General features: G+C 41.7%; 1 protein-coding gene across 6 annotated transcripts in view; it reads right to left on the bottom strand.

Annotated features, from left to right (window-relative positions):
• The window catches only part of INPP4B (inositol polyphosphate-4-phosphatase type II B), a 544323-nt gene that overhangs the window by 165369 nt on the left and 359249 nt on the right, over window positions 1-19705 (bottom strand). For 5 of the 6 annotated variants that reach the window (XM_054562864.1, XM_054562878.1, XM_054562860.1 and 2 more), the window contains 2 exons: window positions 13773-13823; window positions 6833-6912 (listed from right to left, as the gene is read on the bottom strand). In XM_054562864.1, coding sequence (XP_054418839.1) covers window positions 6833-6912; window positions 13773-13823 — 131 coding nt within the window. The remainder of the gene's footprint in view (window positions 1-6832; window positions 6913-13772; window positions 13824-19705) is intronic. The other variant, XM_054562886.1, reaches the window with a different exon arrangement.

The following is a 19705-nucleotide window of genomic DNA, read 5'->3' as shown; positions in this document are numbered from 1 at the left end:
GCTCACGTTCCTGCTCTTTCAGGGGTGGGGTCATGTGGAGTTTAAAACAGGACAGGAGCATGACCAGATATGGGCTTTAGAAAGGATGAGTGGAAAACGATGGTTCTTACAACAGTTCAGCCAAGAAAGAAAAAACACCAAGAGGCAGAGCATCCAGGGGAAGAGCGAAGCTCAGCCTGGGAGAGTTGTACTCTTAGGTGACTGTGAATATAAGAGTACAGCCACTCATTCAGGCTTGATAAAGTCTGTCAGTGAACTTATAGGACCGTGCATGTATTTTGTCACTCCTTCCTCATACACTTTGTACAAATTTCACAAGTCAGTGCCTGTACAGGATATGGCATGAGTGGAATGCAAAATGCCACGCCGTGAGCGGCGGCTGTGGCCATGTGATGGGGCATGGGAGAAACAAGGGTGAGTTAGGGTGAGTGACTGCATGTGCGTGTGGCGCGGTCAGTAGGAGTGGAAGGTGTGTGTGCAAGAGCGAGTACTCATGTGGGTGAAGACCATGTACCTGCCGAAAGATGTGTGTTAAAGCATACACTTATGGTGGGAAAGAGTGGAGAAATACATATAGTCACTCATGTATTTCTCTGGAAAATGAGTTGTTCTTATTTTCAACCAGCCCTTTCTAAATTACACGGCTGTGTTCCTTGGGACACAGAGTGTGCTAAGCCATGAAGAGGTGTTCTATGAAGAAAGCTTCTTATGGTCAAATTGGTTTGGGAAAAGCTCCAGGTGACATACATCCTCTGAGAGTTCCCGTGGACCTTGAGGACTAATGAAGGTTCTAACAGTCTTACAGCAAGGAAACCCACCTCCCTTTTCTAAATGTAGCATTTTCCAACTTCTTTGACCATAAGACTTCATTCAGTTCAAGCATACACACATAACTGAAGGTTGCTAGTGTTCCCCAAAATCCTGTTTGGAAAGAGCTGATAAAAAGTGTCCAGAGCAACAGAAACACCAAGTGATAAGGACAAAAGTGACTTTGGTAAATACAGGCAAATACAATATAAAATTTTCAAGTCAAACATAATTCCCTGCAGACCTAATCATTTCTGAAAATTATCTTCAAAGCTAAATTAGCTCTCAAACTTCCTAGGCAGGTAGGTCTTTTTGTACAGCTATTAACTCGATGTGATTTGCATTTTCAAAGAAGGAAGATTTCAGGCTTTTCTATACAAGCAGAGTTGCCACTGAAGTACTCCAGATATGGGCTGTCTTTTCAGTGACTGAAGACTACTTTGCAATCTGCCAAATATGACATCTTTTGAATAATGCAAACTGAGAAAGTGCTCTTTGGTTTCCATGGTCATACTTACATAAAAATGAATTAGGAACATAAAAAAAAATGCAGACTATTTAACTGCAGAACCATTTAAGTGATAAATGAAAGACAGTCCAGTCGAAGAAAATAAAAAATATTAACACCGAGGATCATAATAATTTTAGTAATAGGTAATGAGAATGATGAGCACTGGCTTTGCATCAGATACCACTTCAGGTGCACTACGTAGGTTGTGTACAATATGTTTAATGTTCTCCTGAAACACACACACACACACACACACACACACACACACACACACCCCCATGAGGTGGGCACTGCCATTGTCTGCATTTCACAGATTAAAAACCAGCCCCTGAGCAATCAGCCATCCTGCCAGGCAAGGGAAGAGCAAGGATTTGGTCTCAGGATGTCTCAAAATAGCGTGTTCTCTCTACTTTTCTATTGTCCTAATCTGGTAATATCTGTATGCTTTGCATTCTCTTATTTTATAATAAATCGGTATAACTTTAACAGTTATGACCAAGTGGCCCATGTTAGAGCCTTTCGATAATATTAAGGAATTGTGCCCCTAAAAGACATTAAGCAGTTACATAAAAGAATAAAACCAGTTTCAGAAGCCAACACACCTACTTCTGTTCTTGATGCCTCCCTTCACTCTCGTGGTCTGGTCCTGAGAGATGTGACTTGAACTGACTCTGCAGACTGCCTTCGATAAAGTCAGCAACAAAACGCAGGAGTAAACTCGAAAAGCAGTTGACACTCTGTGTTGCATGTATAAATTTCTGTTCCAGTTTTAGTGTTATGTTGCTAAAGTATTAAGTCAAAACCAATTTTATTTTTTTCCCTACTTCTATTGGGATGCTGCTTGTTTTGGCCAAACGGGCGGCTCTCCATAAGCCTCTTGCTGGTACCTGCACCTAAGAAGCCAAGTCTCGCGTCACAGCAATTAAAGCCAGCATTTAGGTTTTGGGTAAGTATCCCTTCCTCAGATACTAGAATTGGCATGTCCAGATCAAAGGTTAAGTCAACTCCTCCACCACTGACGAGCTTGGAGGCTTGTGGAGACAGAACCTCAGCACACCAGGCAAGCAACCAAAACAAGAAGGAAAACAATCTCTATAGAGGACTTCCCACTAATGCAAAGAAGTGCGTAGGATGACACTGCATTTATCAATTGCCCAGAATCACCCTGGCAGGGAGGTCATTATCACTTCTGTGAACAGATATTGAAGAATAGGTATGCCCGGGTGACACAGTTGTTGACAAGCTGGGACTTGAACCAAAGTCTGGTATGAAAGTCTAGTGTTCCATTGTTCTATTACATTACATTCCTTCCTGAGTATAAAAAAGAGAAAAGATTTGTAGTTGGACAAAATAGCTGCTTGCTTTCAAATGCGATCACAGAGAAAAGGCATGAGACTTGTTTCACTTCCCTCCACAAAGGAGTGCTGGGACCACTGCAAGGCAATACAACTCAGGACGGAATAGGACTATTTTCTAGCACAGACTTGTTAGAAAATGGAAAAATGCATGGCCCCCTGAGTTTGAGTCCCTGCCATTAACGGTGACCAAGAAGCAGCTGAGGTGCCAAGGTCTCTGCTGGGCTCTACCGTTGTTTAATTCTAAGATTTTAAGCAAAATATCTATTCTTTAGGAAGTCCTTGATATCAAGAACCCCTCTCTCCCAATCTCCACGTTTCCATCCCGTGCCGGTTGTATGACCGTAGGAACTCAGTTTGCTTATTAGTAAGACAGGAATAATATCACCTTCCAGGCAAGGTTGTTAGAAGATCAAACACAACGACATTACGAATGGGTATCCCTCGTGAAGCTCCAATAGTGTTCGTTACCTCTTCCTACGTGTCTGTGTGGTCCGAGCCAGTGTCAGAGTCAGAGGAGCCATTTGGAGGAGCTTTGTGTCACAGCCACTTGGATCGCACCAGAAGCACAGGGAAGGGAGGGCTCCAGGATGTGACGGCTCCCCCGAGACACGCATCTGGCTCAGTCACGGGCGTGCATTTGCTACTGACTTGCCCATTTTCGTGCTAGTTTGCTCTCAACAAAAAATAATGTAGTGTTCGTATGCATCCCTCCAAGGTTTCTGATGTGCATTCTCAGTAAATTCTATGCAAAAGCATCAATTAAGTTAACTTTTTACATGCCATCCACATCCTGTAACTTTCCCTTTGGTACATTCCATAAAGTGTAACACTGTTCTGTTTTCAAATTAATCACGAATATGCTAGTCTCTCTCAAAAAGGGTTTCTTGGCCACCAGTCGGTATCTACAGCCCTTATTTAATATAGAAAATGTTTTAGACACACATAACAATTAGTGTTGTGAAACCACCAGAAATTGTTGCTGCGCTCCTACTTTCTGGTACCTAAAAAAGCTAACTGGAAGACTTTCAAGAGAATGTGAAAAGTGTTCAAGATATATATAACAGTTAAAATGCATGGATGCGTATTTCTGACTCCTGCCTGAAGTTCAAGTAGCAATTGATTAGAAAAGATATTGTTACAGAAGTATTAAAGCATACATAGAATTTTAAAGAATGTATCTGGTGTTGAAAGTAAAAAGACTTGCATAACCTTTATCTGTGTGCAGGGAAACTTCAAAGCTAGTTTAATTCCATCTGAGCAGAAAAAAAGAAACTTATCATTTAAAACTGTCAAATCAAGGAACATGTAAAAAAGACCCAAGGACAAAGCCAAAGTGGGGAAGGGTTGAGGGTGGGAGGCAGGGGCAGGTGGGGCAGGAAAAAGTGGTGGCAGGAAAATGGAGACAAATGCATTTGAAAAATAAAAAATAAACTATAAATAAATAGATAAATAAATAAATAAATAAAACTGAACTGTCAGTCCATGGCCAAGGAGAGTCTCCAGTCCCTGTGGGGTTTAGACACCCATAGGATTCTGAGCACAAACGTGCTCTGACTCACTTTCTTGTGACCTCTAGAATACGCCTGGGTTCCCAGCATGTGAGGGGCTGGTGGCAGTTTCATCTCTTCCTCACGCTGAGTGAACTTCTTGAGAAAACTGTGTCATAGCTTAAGGAGCCTTTCCTTAGCCTTTCTTCTAGCTCTCAAGTGAAGAGCATGCCTTTGGGATTGAGGTCAAAATATGTGGGTTTTCTCTATTGTTCTTTTATTTTTATAGACAACAAAACTGAAGTGTGTGGTTAACAAAACTTCAAGAAATAAAAATGTAAAGACATCATAATTTGGGTTTTCTGTAAGCACAAATATTTGACAATAGAAAAGTACTCATAGTTTGTCAGAAAGAAAAATAGTTCTAAAGTCATACAGATGAACAAACACATATGCAAAAACACGAACTATGATATATATGTATATGCATGAATATATACACCTATAAATGTTACATAAAATAGGGGAAATTTTAAAATGAACATTAGAAGTCTAATGTTTATTTCTTTAATAGTCTTTCCCATACATCTGTCTATCAGAAAACATAACAATTTGAGAATTCTATTGCTTTAAAAATGTCTAGACTATAAAAGGAATAGAAGTCAGATACAATCAGTGAAAAACAAAATAAAACAAACAACCAAAAGCATCCTTCTTATCTCTGGCTGAATGTTCTTCAACTCAGTACCTCAGAGACTATCAAGGCAGTAGAGAGAAGATAAATTATGTCAGAAGTAAAAAACACGAAGCACCAGAAATCAAAGGCTATGTTAGTCTATAATGTGTCCGGTTCATAGGAAGAGAAATCCCAAAATGTGGCAAAGCACAAAAAGGAAAAATAATAACCTAGCCATTCCAAAATTGATTTTCAAAAATTGTTTCTTTCTAGAAAATGCAATTTGATGTTGTTAAACTTGTTTTTCTTATATACAATCAGACTCAAGTGAATAGGAATTAGGAGTATTGAATCAAAAGTGGAAATTTGCCTTGATAGTCTCTAAAGCTGAAATTATCCTATTCCTATTTTCTTCCAAGGGCTATACTCTAAATGGGACCCTCCTCTTCCTCTCCTCCCTCAAAGGCAGTGTGTGTGTTCACCAATTTTCATTTCACTAAGAATTTCTGGTCCCCTGATTTCTGTTTCAAAGGCAGTGTCTGAATGTTGTATAGTATGCTGCTTTTGATAACAGTTAGGATAAAATTAAATCTACAGCTTGTGACTCAGCAAATGGAGGGATAAAGCATTATGCATCTTATCCAGAAAACATGTGGCCTACTAGTAGCTCTAAGTTAGCTCAGTGACTGACATCCTCCGTGAATCCAGCGGCCCCTGGGGTAGATGTAACCACCCGTTGGGTTGGTGACAGGTTATTTTCCAGGGTTATTAGCAACATTGAAAGCTAGACTTTTCAGCTGGCCCCTACAACCTTCAAAACAAAAATAAATGCAACAGAACTTTGTTGGGAATAACACTCACAAGCTATAAAGATTTTTAAATGCCTTCTCAAATAAAATACAACAAGAAAAAAGCAACAGCCTCAAAAATGCCAGAGAGGAGACGGTGGCTTCATTTGAACCCACCAACACTTATTTTTATGCATGAAAATAAATTACTTTAAGTTATTTTGTACTAACTATTCAGTCAAAATACAAAACTGTACAAATCAAGAAAAATCACAGAAGGAGTCAGCCAGTGGCACCAGTTTCAGCATAAGTCACAGCACTTTTACTGATAAATTATTGGGTACAAGTGGGTCCATGGTGGCTGGGTCAGAACAGCAAACGAACTTAAGATACTGTCTCTTCTTTGAGAGTGGCCTCTATGTTTCATCAAAAGAGGAGCCTTTTAAGTTTACAAGTAGTGTTTTATACCATTTTCATATTAATTTATTCTATACAAATATTGCAAGGCAGTATTCTCCATGTATATAATGATAAAAGTTATTATATAGTTAGAAAGCAACACTGTTGTTTCAAATTTAGTATAAAGTTAGAGAGAAATATTTTTAACACTCTTTTTAGTATTAAAAACACTACAGAACTTCCTGAAGATTATTTCATCTTCTATATCAAAACAAATTGTACTCCTACTCAAAAGTAGCTCTTATCTGTTGTCTGTTTCAATATCAGTCTATCTTAACTTCTTTTTTATATATAAGAGTATAGCAACAAAATAAGCTTTAAAAAAGAGAAAAATCATTTCAGCCTCCAGGATCAAAAACATCTGCAATGTTGCCTCTAACCAACATACTTCAATCCTAGAAATGTACTTGATGTAAGAACTAACAATGTAATAAGTAACAAAAATTACTTAATAACATGATCATCACTTCTATGGCTTATTCACTTTCAAAACATTTCATCACTTTAGTGATAATGCAATATTATTTTCCTACAAGGGCTGATAACCTTTGACAATCAGAAACATGAGCTTGAATGGGAACTTGAATAATGGCCGTTTCAATGCAACTTGTTGCAATGGAGGATATAAGCCATTTGAGAGGTGGCATCTAAACACGTGCAAGAACTGTGACTCTCAGAGCCAACCAGCCTTCAGTAAACATCACAGGCTGTTAACTTCAACAGCATTATTGCTGACAGAGACCTACCTCAGGCTCAGGGCTAGCAGTTGCTCCTTTGACCTCAGCAGTTCCCCCACTTTAAAGCTGGCATAGCCCAGGAAGCTTCGCTGAAAATGAGAGAAAGAACAGTTTTCATTAACTTCAGAGGTTCCTAATAATTTTTGCTGTCACACCAACCACACAGAACCAGTCTCTAGAAGAATAAAAGGTTAAATCTCTTAGCCTGAGAAACATTTCACGGGCTGAGATGCAATCATCACGAGTATGTCCACCTCATGGGGTAAGTCCTGGGGGTGCAAACACATCCTTTTCACTGAAAACAAAGACAAGTATCCTGGAAAATGACAAAAATGTGTACTACAGAAGCCAGGACTTTTCCGCTGGCTAATTTCTTCCCCTTATGGAAGCTGGGGGATAAAAGAGAGAGGAGAGACTTCCGATAGTTACCAACGCGGTCGTTGTTCTCACCAGGAATCCTCAAGTCCCTAGCAGCGACACCGCTGGATTCCAGATATGAGCAAATCTGGTAGTTGGAGCTATTTTTATGTGGGACTCTGGACAAGTTATAAATAGAAATGCTATATTTCTCCCCCATCACAGCAATGTTTAAAAGCATTTGTTTCCTTTGTCATTTCTATATTAGCATGGGACAACTTCATTCCAACCCACAAAAAAGACTGGTACTTGTTCAGTTACATTGTCTAAAATTGCTTTTTTAACCTATCGTACTGAGTGTTGACTATGTATGAGTATCCCCTTTCTCCACTCTTTGACTCAAAAAGTAAAGAATAAAACTCTAAATTGGTTTTTCTTTTCCAGGATAAAAATCTTTCATCTCTTTTTAACATCTCTGGCTACTTCTGATTTAAAAGTCACAGGATTAGGGTGTACCATGAATAGGATTTTTCATTCTCCTCTCAAGGTCAAGAAGTAAACATGGAACGATCAAACCCACAGTGCTACCTATGCCACTGCTGCCTAACACATTGTAATATGCTACAAGAGTCAACACTGCATCTTCCAGAACCTTCTCTCTTCATAGGTCTGTTGCAGGCTGCACTCGAATGGGAGATGGGGGTGCCAAATGGGTCTTTTCAGAGGAAAGTATGCAATTATTCCTCACATAAAAGGCTGCATCTACACTGAGTGATTGTCAAAAACAGGAGAGAAAAGCTTCTGGGCAGAATTTTCCTCCCTCTTTTCAAAGTTGTAACATAGGAGAACTGTTCCAAAAGGCTAAAGGCAAACATTTGAAATAAACTCAGTTTTAAAGTTAGAAATGCTTATATGTCAGTAATGATCAACCCAGTTAATTAACTTGAATTCAAAGAGCGGGTTTAGGCATGGAGTTGCCAATGCCAAGAGAATATGAGACTAAATTACTAGGTGGAAAAGGTCAGGTGAAAATGGGGGATTTGTGGAAACCAACTCTGAAGCTCAGTCAATGAGCAACAGATAAGAGTGAACCAAGGCAGAGAAGGTCGTCCAGAAGCTGTGTGGGCAAAGCATGCAGAAGTGCAGGGCGACTTGCAGCAAGAGGCAGAGAGAGCCGAGGGAGAGATCCAGCTGAACAAGAGCATTTATGTGACTCCATCGGAAATGCCAATGAGAACATCCTCGTATGAAAGAGCACAGAGGCTCTGCCGTTCCCCGTTCCCTGTCCTGTTCGATTTTCCTCTACTGTTCCTCATCACCACCACCACATCCACACATATGCACACTCAAGATTGCTTATTTTGTACCCACCCCCACAAAATAACTGAGATTTGAGGCTCCAAACGAGCTTTATTTTGTTCTCTGATAACTCCCACTGCGTAGCACCCAGCAGACATATGATAAATATTTACTGACGATGAATGGATGAATGGCACGGGCATTAGCTTCAAGTTATTCTATTAGATACAGGAGAAATGCTCTTTCTGCAAATATTTATAAACTACTGAAATGTGAAAAATCAAAACAATATTAGTGTGTAGATTGTGCTGTGGTGGTAACTTTCATTGAACCTTTATATTTTGAAGAAGTCTCACTTTCTCTTTCACTAATTATCAGCATTTTTAATTTAAATTCCCACCACATGCTTGCTACCCTCACTCAGAGAAAACTCTTAACCGATCATAAATTTCATAACGCCTCACCATTTGCCTTTTGAGATTTTGATAGCATGGATGGTTTTAGAACTAAGTTTTTTTTAAACCCCTACACATTGCATGAATGTTATTGTGGTCTGTTCAGCAAGTACAAGAGCAAATGCCCCAGACTGGAATGTAGCAAGAGGAGACAGGTGGAGTGGCTATTTTCAGACATGGACAACAGACACGCCATAAGGCACAGCTGCAAGTAGAGACTGGGACCATAAGCTATTGAATGTCCCTCCTGTCCCCAATACCAGGAGCTCTGCGGAAGCGGGACCTTGCCTTGACCATCCTTGAGTCCAGCGACTGCTTGGGACACAGGGGCTGCACTGTAAGAGTTTGAAACGGGCCAAGAACACCCACCACGAGCCAATCTTTTCCATCACAACTGCCAGCCATATACGTATTCTCACGGGGTAATAAGAGATCTCACAAAAATAATTCAACGTGTTAAAAATCCACTTGGGATATGGCATCATAGCATTTTACATTATGAAAATGTATGAAACCAGAAGAGGCGTTATTTAGGTATGAACGTTATCATATTTATTTTAAAAATAACCACACTGAGACCACCTGTTGCATAAAATGCATGAATGAAATCCCAAAGTTTCACGGCGATGTCTAATTGTTGCACGTTGCAACACCAACAATGGCATTGCCTATATGTTTATTTCCTGGAAGGTTTTCATGTATTTGCTTTACTTCAGAATAATGAAAACTAGGGCCCTCTGCAGCCCGCAAACTTGGAAAACACATCATTCATTCTCATAAATATTCACTGGACTCTTGGTAAAAAAATGAATTACAGGGAAAACAGTCTTCTCTATTTTTGAAATATGAATTCCCATGAGGAAAAACAGCAGAGAATGTAAAATAAATAACTTTGTCAACCTAATGTAAAAGACTACCTGAATGTAAACCTATTCCATCTTTGTTGTCACTGTAATCATAATCATAAAATCCTTTAAAATTTTTTTAAATATTTCAAATATAACTCAAGAAACAATGTTTTCCATCTCTCCTTCAGTATTGTTTCTAAAATTCTCACCTTAAAGGTTTTCAATTGGGAGCTCTGATATCAGGAGAAAAATAAAAAAAGACAAACAAAAAATGTAAAGCCTCACTAAAGCTGGAGCTCAGAGGTCTAAAGTGTGGTCCTAAGTCCAGCATTCTGTTTAAAATGGAAATTCAGGCAAATAAATCTCTTTCCCCAGGCCCCAGGCTGGCTGTCCACCAATGGCACTGCCGAGCCCTCTCTGTCTTCTCTCTCACAAACCTGTGGTCTCAGACAAGTTACTCCTCCACCCTAGGCCCAAGTTCCATATGCCAAAGTTGCATGTGATCACTGTTTATCTTTCTCATAGTTTTGTTATTAGAGTCAAAGCTACCCAGGAAAGGCACTTAGTGCATTGCTGAGAAAATAGGAAGCATTCCATGAATACTAGCTTGCATAGTGATTGAGGTCATCCACCCCAAAGTCAGCTGACTTGAAAGTGTGATAAGTCTACCTTACGTACTCTTTGAAAAAGTCAGAGGATTTAAAAATATATTTTTTTCTCATTATGTTTTATGAGAAATCCCTTCAATAAAATATGTGCATACATATGTGTTTAAAAGTAAAAATTAGATTCAGAAAAATATATAAATTAAAAGAAATTAAAGATTAAAAGTGAAAAAAATAAAATACAAAGGGTATATGGTCCTATATAGTTACTGTTGTTGAGCACATGCTACCTGTAATTCATTGTAGTTCAAATTTTTATAAGACTATGTGGAATGTCCATTGGGGCCCAAGAAACGTCCACCTGGAATCTGAGAATATCAAGGTTTGTTAAGTCTGTAGATAAAGAAACTGGGCTGAAAGGGGTTAACTGGTTTACACTTGGTCACAGAACTAGTTAATATGCAGAGGCCAAGTCCAAGTCCAGGCTCCTTGCTTTTCAGTGTAGCATTCTTTCATCCCCATCACGCTGTGCCTCGTTTCCAAGACAGGTGGCCATGCCCGCTCCTTCTGACAGGCCCTCTGTCTGCACCATGCACGGCCCTGACCTTTCTAGCCTGCTCATGACAGCGCCACACTCACAATTATCCTTCTGGTCCAGGCACCCAAAGCTGATGATCATTAAATGGCTTGATGCACGATTTCAATCACTCACCTGGCTGGAGAGTGTGATGTCAAGCAGGGTGGAAAAAAGGAAAGCACCTGTCTCAATCCCTAGCTGCTCTCTGCGGGGAGTGTACAAACGAACGCTTTCTCTCACCAGCCCCGGCAGGGACCCGAAGCCAATCACAGATATCCCCACCGCCCACCGCTCGCCGGGGCTGCCCGCCTCCCTGGAGCAGGTCCTCAGTGGTCCGTCCCCTGGTCCAGCAGAACTGCACAGGGAGCCAGGGGACGCACAACCCCCTCCACGTGGCCACGAGCTGGCCAGGCCTCCATCACGGCTGCACATCTCCCAAAGCCTTTACTCCAAGTCCAGGCTTCCTTCATTCTCAAAAGTGCAGGGAGCCCCCAGGGCTTTCCAAGTACGTCGAGAGCGGCACTATGCAAAGTGCAGCCCCCAGCTCGGCCCTGGCGTAAGCCCTGCCTCTCCACTGAGATCTGTTCTAAGTATAAAACACACATCAGATTTATAAAACATGGCATGAAAACAAAGAAGTGTGATTAATGATTTATTAATAAGTAATTGTATTGGTTACAACTTGGAATGATTATATTTTCCACATAGTATTGGGTTAAATAAAATGTTAAAGTTAATCTCACCTGTTTCTTTTTACTTTTTTAAAAGCCTGGGCTACTGGGAAGTTTAAAACTACATTTGTGGCACACATTATTTTTCCATTGAATAGGGCTGGTCTAGAGGTTAAACGGATATAGTGATGATACATACTTCGACCCATTCCTATAAAGCAACACACAGGAACTGTGGTGTAAGTTTCCAAAGGCCTTGGAGGAGCTGAAGGTGATATCCTGAGGCTGATACCTGACATCTGCCTTCACATAACCAGGAGGACCGTCCTTTCTCAGAGCCCAGGTACTTTTTTCCTACTGTCAACTGAATAGTTAAGGTCACATGGTTTCCCATGCCATAGGAAGAGAAGGTCAGTACGTGAACTATTCACACCACATGTGTGCTCACAGGAGAGTCAGCGTATCTATTATCCACTGCACAGAGGGCTCCCCTATGCAGCGTTATCCTGAGGAGCATCAGAAGCAGCAGGAGGTGCCCCCGCCCTGCCCTATGGACTAGCAGAGAGGAAACTCTCCCCCTCCCACACACGGGCAATGAGAGGAGGAACAGGAGGGACATGTGTGAACCCCAGACTCGGCTCCCCCTCCACCACAAGTTCCAGCCTGTAGTGGAAAATGGTGGCAGGAGCGGATGGAAGAAAAGAATTTATAATCAGAGAAGAGATTCAAATTTTAAAATGAATAAGATGCATTCCAAGAATCTGAATGAGAAAAGAAAAATAACAGGGGAAATGCACACAATGATATCAAGATATCATTAAAGCTTCAAGCAAAGAGGATTGAACACAGAACAATTCAGGGTGGGCGTGAACATTTAGAGGGCAAAACTCAACCTCTCCTCTTGAACCCCCCAAAATAAATGGAATTCCTTATAAGATAAATGTTAACTTACTAATGGTTACAAATTCCAACAGGTCTTATGTTTTCTGAAGGATGTTTAAAGGGTGTGACGACTTAGTGTGAAGGAGGGTGGTCACCGGCTCAAGGTGTCTGACCTCAGCCCGGGACAGAGAGGTGGGCATGAGGCCTGGGCAGCAAAGGCCTGGCCTGGGAAGGGCCCAAGATGTGAATGGGAAGGTAGAAGAGGGAGCATGGGGATTCTCGTGAGTCCGAGGGATTTGACCTGCCCCCAAGAAGAAACCAGAAGTTTGTGTTAGGCCTGAGAGAGCACCAAGTACCCTTTACTCCTACTCTTCTAGACACAGAGGCGTCTGACACTCTTTACAGGCAATTCAGCTTACACTTTGCTGCCTATTTTTGAAGGGTTGCCTTGGCAGGTTCAGATGACAGCTGTTGCCAAGGAGGAAATGAATGGTACCTCCTACAGGGTCCCCCACTGGACTGGAGAAGGTTATCAATTACTTGTAGGATTTCAGGGAATTTCAGTAGGCTTTCAGCAGGGTCCTCCCAGGGCCTGCTGGACACAAAATTTCTGGACTCTCCCCCTCTCTGAATGCACAGATCCCTCTCAGCCTGCTAGGCTATCTTTTCATGAGCTACCACTGCCTACTCTAGCCTTACCTAAGCAAAAATCACCTGTTACAATCTCGCTCTCTGAACTTCTAAAAGCTGGAGGTGCAGTGATTCACACACAGCAGGAAAAACTCAACAGGAATTTCCAATGCTGGACTGCACGTAGGTGGCAGCTTCTGTTTTGACCTGCACTACTGTTTTGACATGTTTTAGCAGGAGGAAACAGAAAACCTCACAGTCCCATGGCTGGTTGGTTCTCTGCTACCTTCCTGAAGAGACAGGGCTCACATCTGCAATCTTCCTAGCCTCTTATTGGCCCAGGAATGTTGGCGAGGCATCACATCGCAGCTACCTGCAGGGCAACGTCTAGACCCATCGCCAGCCTGCTGAAGTAAATATGGATTCATTTGAGGATGATTTTCAGGAGATGAAAAATGAATTCCGTGCCATCCAGCAAATATGTAACAGAGCTTACTTGCCCAGTCACACCCTGTTAATTGAACTCAGTTTCATTCATCAGCGCCTAGGCAGGAAGCCAGGGAAAATCCAAATGATTAACTTAGATGTGATATGTGCGCCTTCTGGAAACAAAAGAAACACTTACCCCACTCTCTGGCAGGGAATCCTTATGTTCAGGCGGGACACTGGTTCGAACCTATGGAGAAAAACAGACATGTTCTGTAAGACTGTGGAGTAGAAACCAGTGCAGGCGCTTCACAGGTGTTGGCTTTTATTTTGCTTTGACTGACGTCAGTTCAGACTCTGTGGTTAATCATTACTGAAGTTCCTGTGTACAATTCCCACTGCAGCACAAGGAAGCTGTCCTTTTATAGTTCCTAGATGTCCTGATTATCCTCAGCACACAGAGCCGCCTGGATCCTTATCCCATCACCACTTGTCAACTACAGAGATATTGACCTTTAGGTGAATCACCTTTGGTTTCCTGAAAAAGCAACCCTCATTCAATATTCAAGGGAAAGGACAGAATTAGGGAAGAGGAACTTATTCCATGTACACCCAGAAAGTATGCATCCTCTGAAGAAGCACCCAAACCTTACAGGTTATCCCTCTCACTTCAGAATTCTGGGCCAAATTGTCAGATACTATTATCTAGATTCACTTGAAAATGAATTCTCCACAGGCGGAGAGGGAAATAGTGTAAAATAATCAGCCGTCTGGGTAGGCTTTTCACAAGTTTGAAAAGCATTCCAAGTGACATAGCAACACCTTCAATAATAAGTAAACATCAATCTTCTACTGAGCAGTGATCCTTACTCCTGGCTGTTCATCAGAATTACTGGGGACCTTTTCAAACTTTTAGTGATCTTTCCTGCCCCCAGATATGGATTCTAACGTTGAGCTGCTGAGTCAATGGTTCTCTATGTCAACGAAAAAGCGTTCAGCCTAAGAAAAAGCCTTAGGAGAGTTCATCTGAGCCAAACTGACAATTGCCAGGAAGCAACATCTCCATGGATTGAGAAAGTGCTGCAGAGAATGGCAGTTTCGCAGCTTCTTCTGCACATAGAGATGGTATGTGGGGGACAAGATAACAATGTGGTGTCCTGCTCTGCTGCCTGTGGTTGTCCCTTCAATGGGTCTAAAAAAAAATCACTCTGACATTTCAAAGGTGTGCTAATCTTAAATGCTCAAAAACAATAGACAATTTCAAAGGTAAAGAATGATCTGTGTCAGGGAAGTAAAGGCCCAGGAAGTCACCACCCACTGTGACCCACGTTCAGTTAGCAATTTTTACATTCAAGCCACTCTGTGTGGTTACTTCCAGTCTCTGGGTTTGAGAGGCCACCACATGGTCCTTACAGATCTAGGATTTAGCCGCTTCTTCACCTACATCTCTTTAAGACAAAAATGTCTCACATGAAAAGAAATCACAACTATTTTTCTCATTTAAGAGAAAGGTAGTAAAAGCAAGAGAAAATATAAAGCCTAAATCGAGCATATCCTGGTCAAAATAAGGATGAGCTAAACAAGCTAAACAGATACGGATCAATACACAAGCACGCTCTGTTTAACTGGAGAGCAGAAGGCTGGCGGGGAGAGGGGTGATGGGACAGGGGGACCCAGACCACCTAGATCAGCGCTGTAGAGGCCATTTGAGCACACACCCTTTGGAGGAGCAGCACTGCCCATCTTACGTCCCTTAAGTCCTTCCGATCCTGACACGGCTGACCCGACCGGGCTAGCTCGCCCAGGCTGGAAGGAAGCGCATGCGCACAATCACGCTCGTGATGTCAGAACGGGGCCTGCTCAGCCCGGGCAGGGTTTCCATTGCTTGGAAAGGCCCTCAGGCCACGGCAAAACAGTCCACTTCGACTTCCAGCTTAACACTCTTCACAACAGATCCAGCTCTGTCACGGGCACGATTTGTCGGTCATTTTGACACAGAATTGTTCACCAGAGCACCAAATGAATGACCAGAGAAAGGTAGCAGAGGAAACAACGCAATTTGCAGAACACACTGGACTCCGGGTTTCATGACACAGTGCTCACTGGCTGAGAGCAGCTACAGTTCGGTAGCTGCATGGATGTTCTTTAGTCCAGAATGTCCAGCTGGACCATTCAGCTTCATGACGTGGAAGTCATTAGCTGGCCTCAAAGGATAAGGGAGCTATGTATTAATGGTGCTCTGTAATGGACCATAGAGCATGTGTGGATATGGTGTGTGTATCTTTCTCTCCCTCTCTCACTCCACATAACATAAAATATATATGGACTATATACATACATACACTACATACTAGTATATTAGAATGGACTATATAGACAATGAATAAATATTCACATGCACGCAACACATAAACACATACATATGTGTGTATTTACATACCACTTTAAGAAAATATTTAATACCCAAATAACATTAACCAAAGGGATATGCTTGAATTTAGAAATAAAGTCAAAGAAATCAGAAGCTAGTGAAGGTCAATTTATGCAGGACCACATAAAGTAGATATATATGAACTACGTGACATGATGTTGGACAAAGTTAGAATTAATGCTAACAATTTCTGCAACATGGTCATTGAACTGCTAAAATTATATTGATTTTACCAGCAGAAGACTTATTCCTTATAAATATAAGTACAGAGAAAAGATTCTTAACCCAAAATAGTACACAATAAAAAAAAATGAAGATATTCACAGACAAGATAGCCATATGTAGTGTGTGTGTGTGTGTGTGTGAAGAGAGGGAGAGAGAAAATGTGTATTATTTTACTTAATAGAAGTATTTTTGAAAAGTACATGCATGTCACATTTTCCTAAATTGAGGCCTGTTTAAATCACTGACTTCAAGCTCCTGCTGGTTTAGAGAAACAGAAAGACAAACTTTTTATAAACCAATTTTAAATTTTATCAAGTTAGATTTTCATATGAAACACTTGTTTATACTATTATTATGTATAGTTATAAAATATTTACATGTGAGGTCAATACTACTGATATCATGACACATGAGTTACACACCCATGATGCATTACTTGTGTAATTGACATCCCTTATTACAGTGAACACAAACTAGGTGGCAACCACAGGGTTTGCCATTGAATAAGGTCCCATTGCTTCTATTTGGGACTTCAGAGTCTAGTGGGCGAGATGAAAGTATGAATAATCCAGTGCGATATAATAAACACTATAATGGAAAGGTGAGTATTTTTCCGTGGGCATCCAGGGTGAGTAGTAACTAATTCAGCTGTGAGTGTCAGGAGAGGTGGTGTGTGTTCTGAAGGATGAGTAGGAGCTTTAGGCAACGAAGGACATGAGAAAGCAGGCAGAGTGTTACATACAAGGCATGCATCATAGAGTTACAAAAGCCCGCTTATGTTTGAGAGCGAGTATTCTGACAATGCTACAACATGGGGGCCTTCCTGGAAGGGGCAAGAGGTAAATATATTTGAGAAGACAGGTCGGGGTCGTGTGCTGTAAAGGGCCATCCAGCATGGAGCTTTATGCACTCTACAGGCAATAAGAAGTCAGGGCAGGCGTTTTGGGGCAGAGTGCCATGATCAGAGCCCCTGAGTCACCCCAACTCCGTTCCAAGTCATGGAGGAGAAGCATTTTACCTCTTTATGCTGGTTGCCTTGATGTCAGTTATCCCTAACATGGGGTTAATAATAGATCTCATCCGTTGTTGTGTTACGTCTTTTCAGGACTTAGAGCAGTAAGTGACACAGAGGAAGAGAGGGAGGAAGTGAGAGAGAAAGGGACAGAGGAAGAGAGGAAATAAGGAAGGAAAGGAGAAAAAGAAAGAAGGGAAGAGGAGACAGAGGAGAGAAGGGAGAAAGGCTGAGAGACAGGGAGGTGGGAGGGAGGGAGAAATATTTCACTGAAGAAATAATTAAAGCCCTGGACAGATGTAGAAGAGACCTGTTGATGAGGAAGGGGCAAAGCAAGTGCTGTCACTAGCTTGTGGGGTATTTCAGTTCATGGGTAACATCAAGCCTCCTGAGATTTACTGGCCTTCCTTAGGAATTCATTTTCCCTTTTTTGGTTTCATTACCAGTTCTTATCCCTGTTTTTCTTCACTATACCCCACCCTGTCCCTTCCCAGAACATAACAATGTCTGTCTGAGTACACATTTAAAAACTGTGTAACTTCCTTTTGTCTACACTTTTATGATATCAAATAAAACAAGACAGATCAATTAATAGGAGTGATCGTGCAGAAGATTATATATTCCATCTTGAATATCTCTTCAGGTTCATGTAAAACAAATTCGTTTTCTTCTCTATCAACTTCATAAGTTTGAGATTCTACATACTAAATTTACCTTGGAACAAGAAAAATCAACAGGTAACCACACAGTATAGAGTAAGTTATACTCACAGTCTCATCCAGTCCCTGCAGACGAGCTCGTAAACTTGAACTGTTCCCCAGCACAAGGTTGCTTGGGCTACCACGACAGTGGCTGACTTGAACAGTCCAATGCTCAAGTCCATGGAGAAGAACTCCCTACACAAGTCAACCTTGTTACAAGCAGCATGGGCATGACATTCCCAAGGGTGGTAGGAGGGCAAGGATTGAGGTGGTTTACACAAAGGTGAGTAACTAAGAATTAAGCACTGGTGTTGCCTCAAATGCTAGGACATCACTGGGTACCCAGATCCAGACAAGGGATGGCCATGCATCCATGACTCTGTGCAGCAGTGCCTGTGCCCCAGTCTCATGCAAATCCATCTCCTCATTTCTCGCCAAGGAAGCAGCAACTTCCCCCCCAGACACTCAGCGAGAAGGCGAGCAGGAGATTTTGGCAATGGTAGAGGAACGTCGTCGGGACACAGAGAGAGCCCAGATGCCCTTCTTAGGTTATTGCCACATCTGGTAAGGTCTCTGATAATGAATATGTCATTGAAGCACACCCTTTTTTTCCTAATTAAAATGTTACTCTAACCTTCTGTGTTTCTTGAGTTAGAAGATAGAATAATATCACATTTAAATGAAATGAAACACAAAACTGCCTTAATATGTAAACACATAAAAACCTGACTAGCCCCCTTTCACATTGGGAGGGAGCTTCTCAGTCAATATTATATCTCCTAGGATGTCTTGTATTGAGAAATAGCCAAAAAGATTTATTTTTAAAGTTAACCAAATCTCAGAGCTGGAAGAGGTCTTAGACACTATCGTATAATGTTCCTTGAACTCTCATATGCATACTCATCACCCACGGTCTGCAGCTGGTCAGAAGCTTGTTACAGAAACACAGAGTTTCAGGCTCACTCCATACCTACTGAATCAGAGTCTTCATTTTAACGAGGTTCCAAAGTAACCCATATGTACATTAAGGTGTGAGAAGGTCTGACCTAGAAGAGAGCTTATGAGTGAAACAGGCCACAGATGAGAATGGAAGAGACTCAATTGCACATAAACGGGATTGGGATAAGGCATGGACTTTATTCTTCTGATTATGAAGGCGTTTGGTAATTTTTTTCAATGTTAGGCATCTGTAAAAGCTCTAGATAATATTTATGATCTGAGAAGCACTTGTTATGCAAATTAAAGGGGGTGCTCTGGTCATCAAGTCAGCGGTTGATTTGGGTCAGAACTGGACTGGAATTCTGGTAAGACTCTGTGTGGAGGGCTGATGCTCCGCCTCCCTAGTCCCTCCACTCCCCAACCACCCAAGCCCAAATTCACATGCTGACGCCCTGAATGCCAATGCCTCAAAATGTGACTGCCTTTGGAGACAGGGTGAGTAAGTTAAAAGGAGGCCTTCAGAGTGGGACATCAATGCAACAGGACTGGCATCCTGGTAAGAGGAAGAGACAACACTGGCACAGACACAAAGGGATGACCACGTGATGAGTCAGCAAGAGGGTGGCCGCATGCAAGCGAAGGAGGACTCAACCCTGCCAATACTTTGATCGTGAACTTCCACAGTCCAGAACGGTGAGAAAACAAATTTCTGTTGCTTAAACCACCCAATCGGAGGCACCGTGTGACCGTGTGACAGCAGCCCTAGCAAACTAAGACCCTCAGTCTCTTGGTGTTGCAGACTGGAGTACAGCCCTCTGCGACTT

The sequence above is a fragment of the Pteronotus mesoamericanus genome, unplaced genomic scaffold (genome assembly GCF_021234165.1).
Source record: "Pteronotus mesoamericanus isolate MK-2021 breed Mesoamerican mustached bat unplaced genomic scaffold, CSHL_Meso_final contig_163, whole genome shotgun sequence".
In the NCBI taxonomy this organism is placed as follows: Eukaryota; Metazoa; Chordata; class Mammalia; order Chiroptera; family Mormoopidae; genus Pteronotus; species Pteronotus mesoamericanus.
This window is presented reverse-complemented; position numbering and strand designations above follow the sequence as displayed.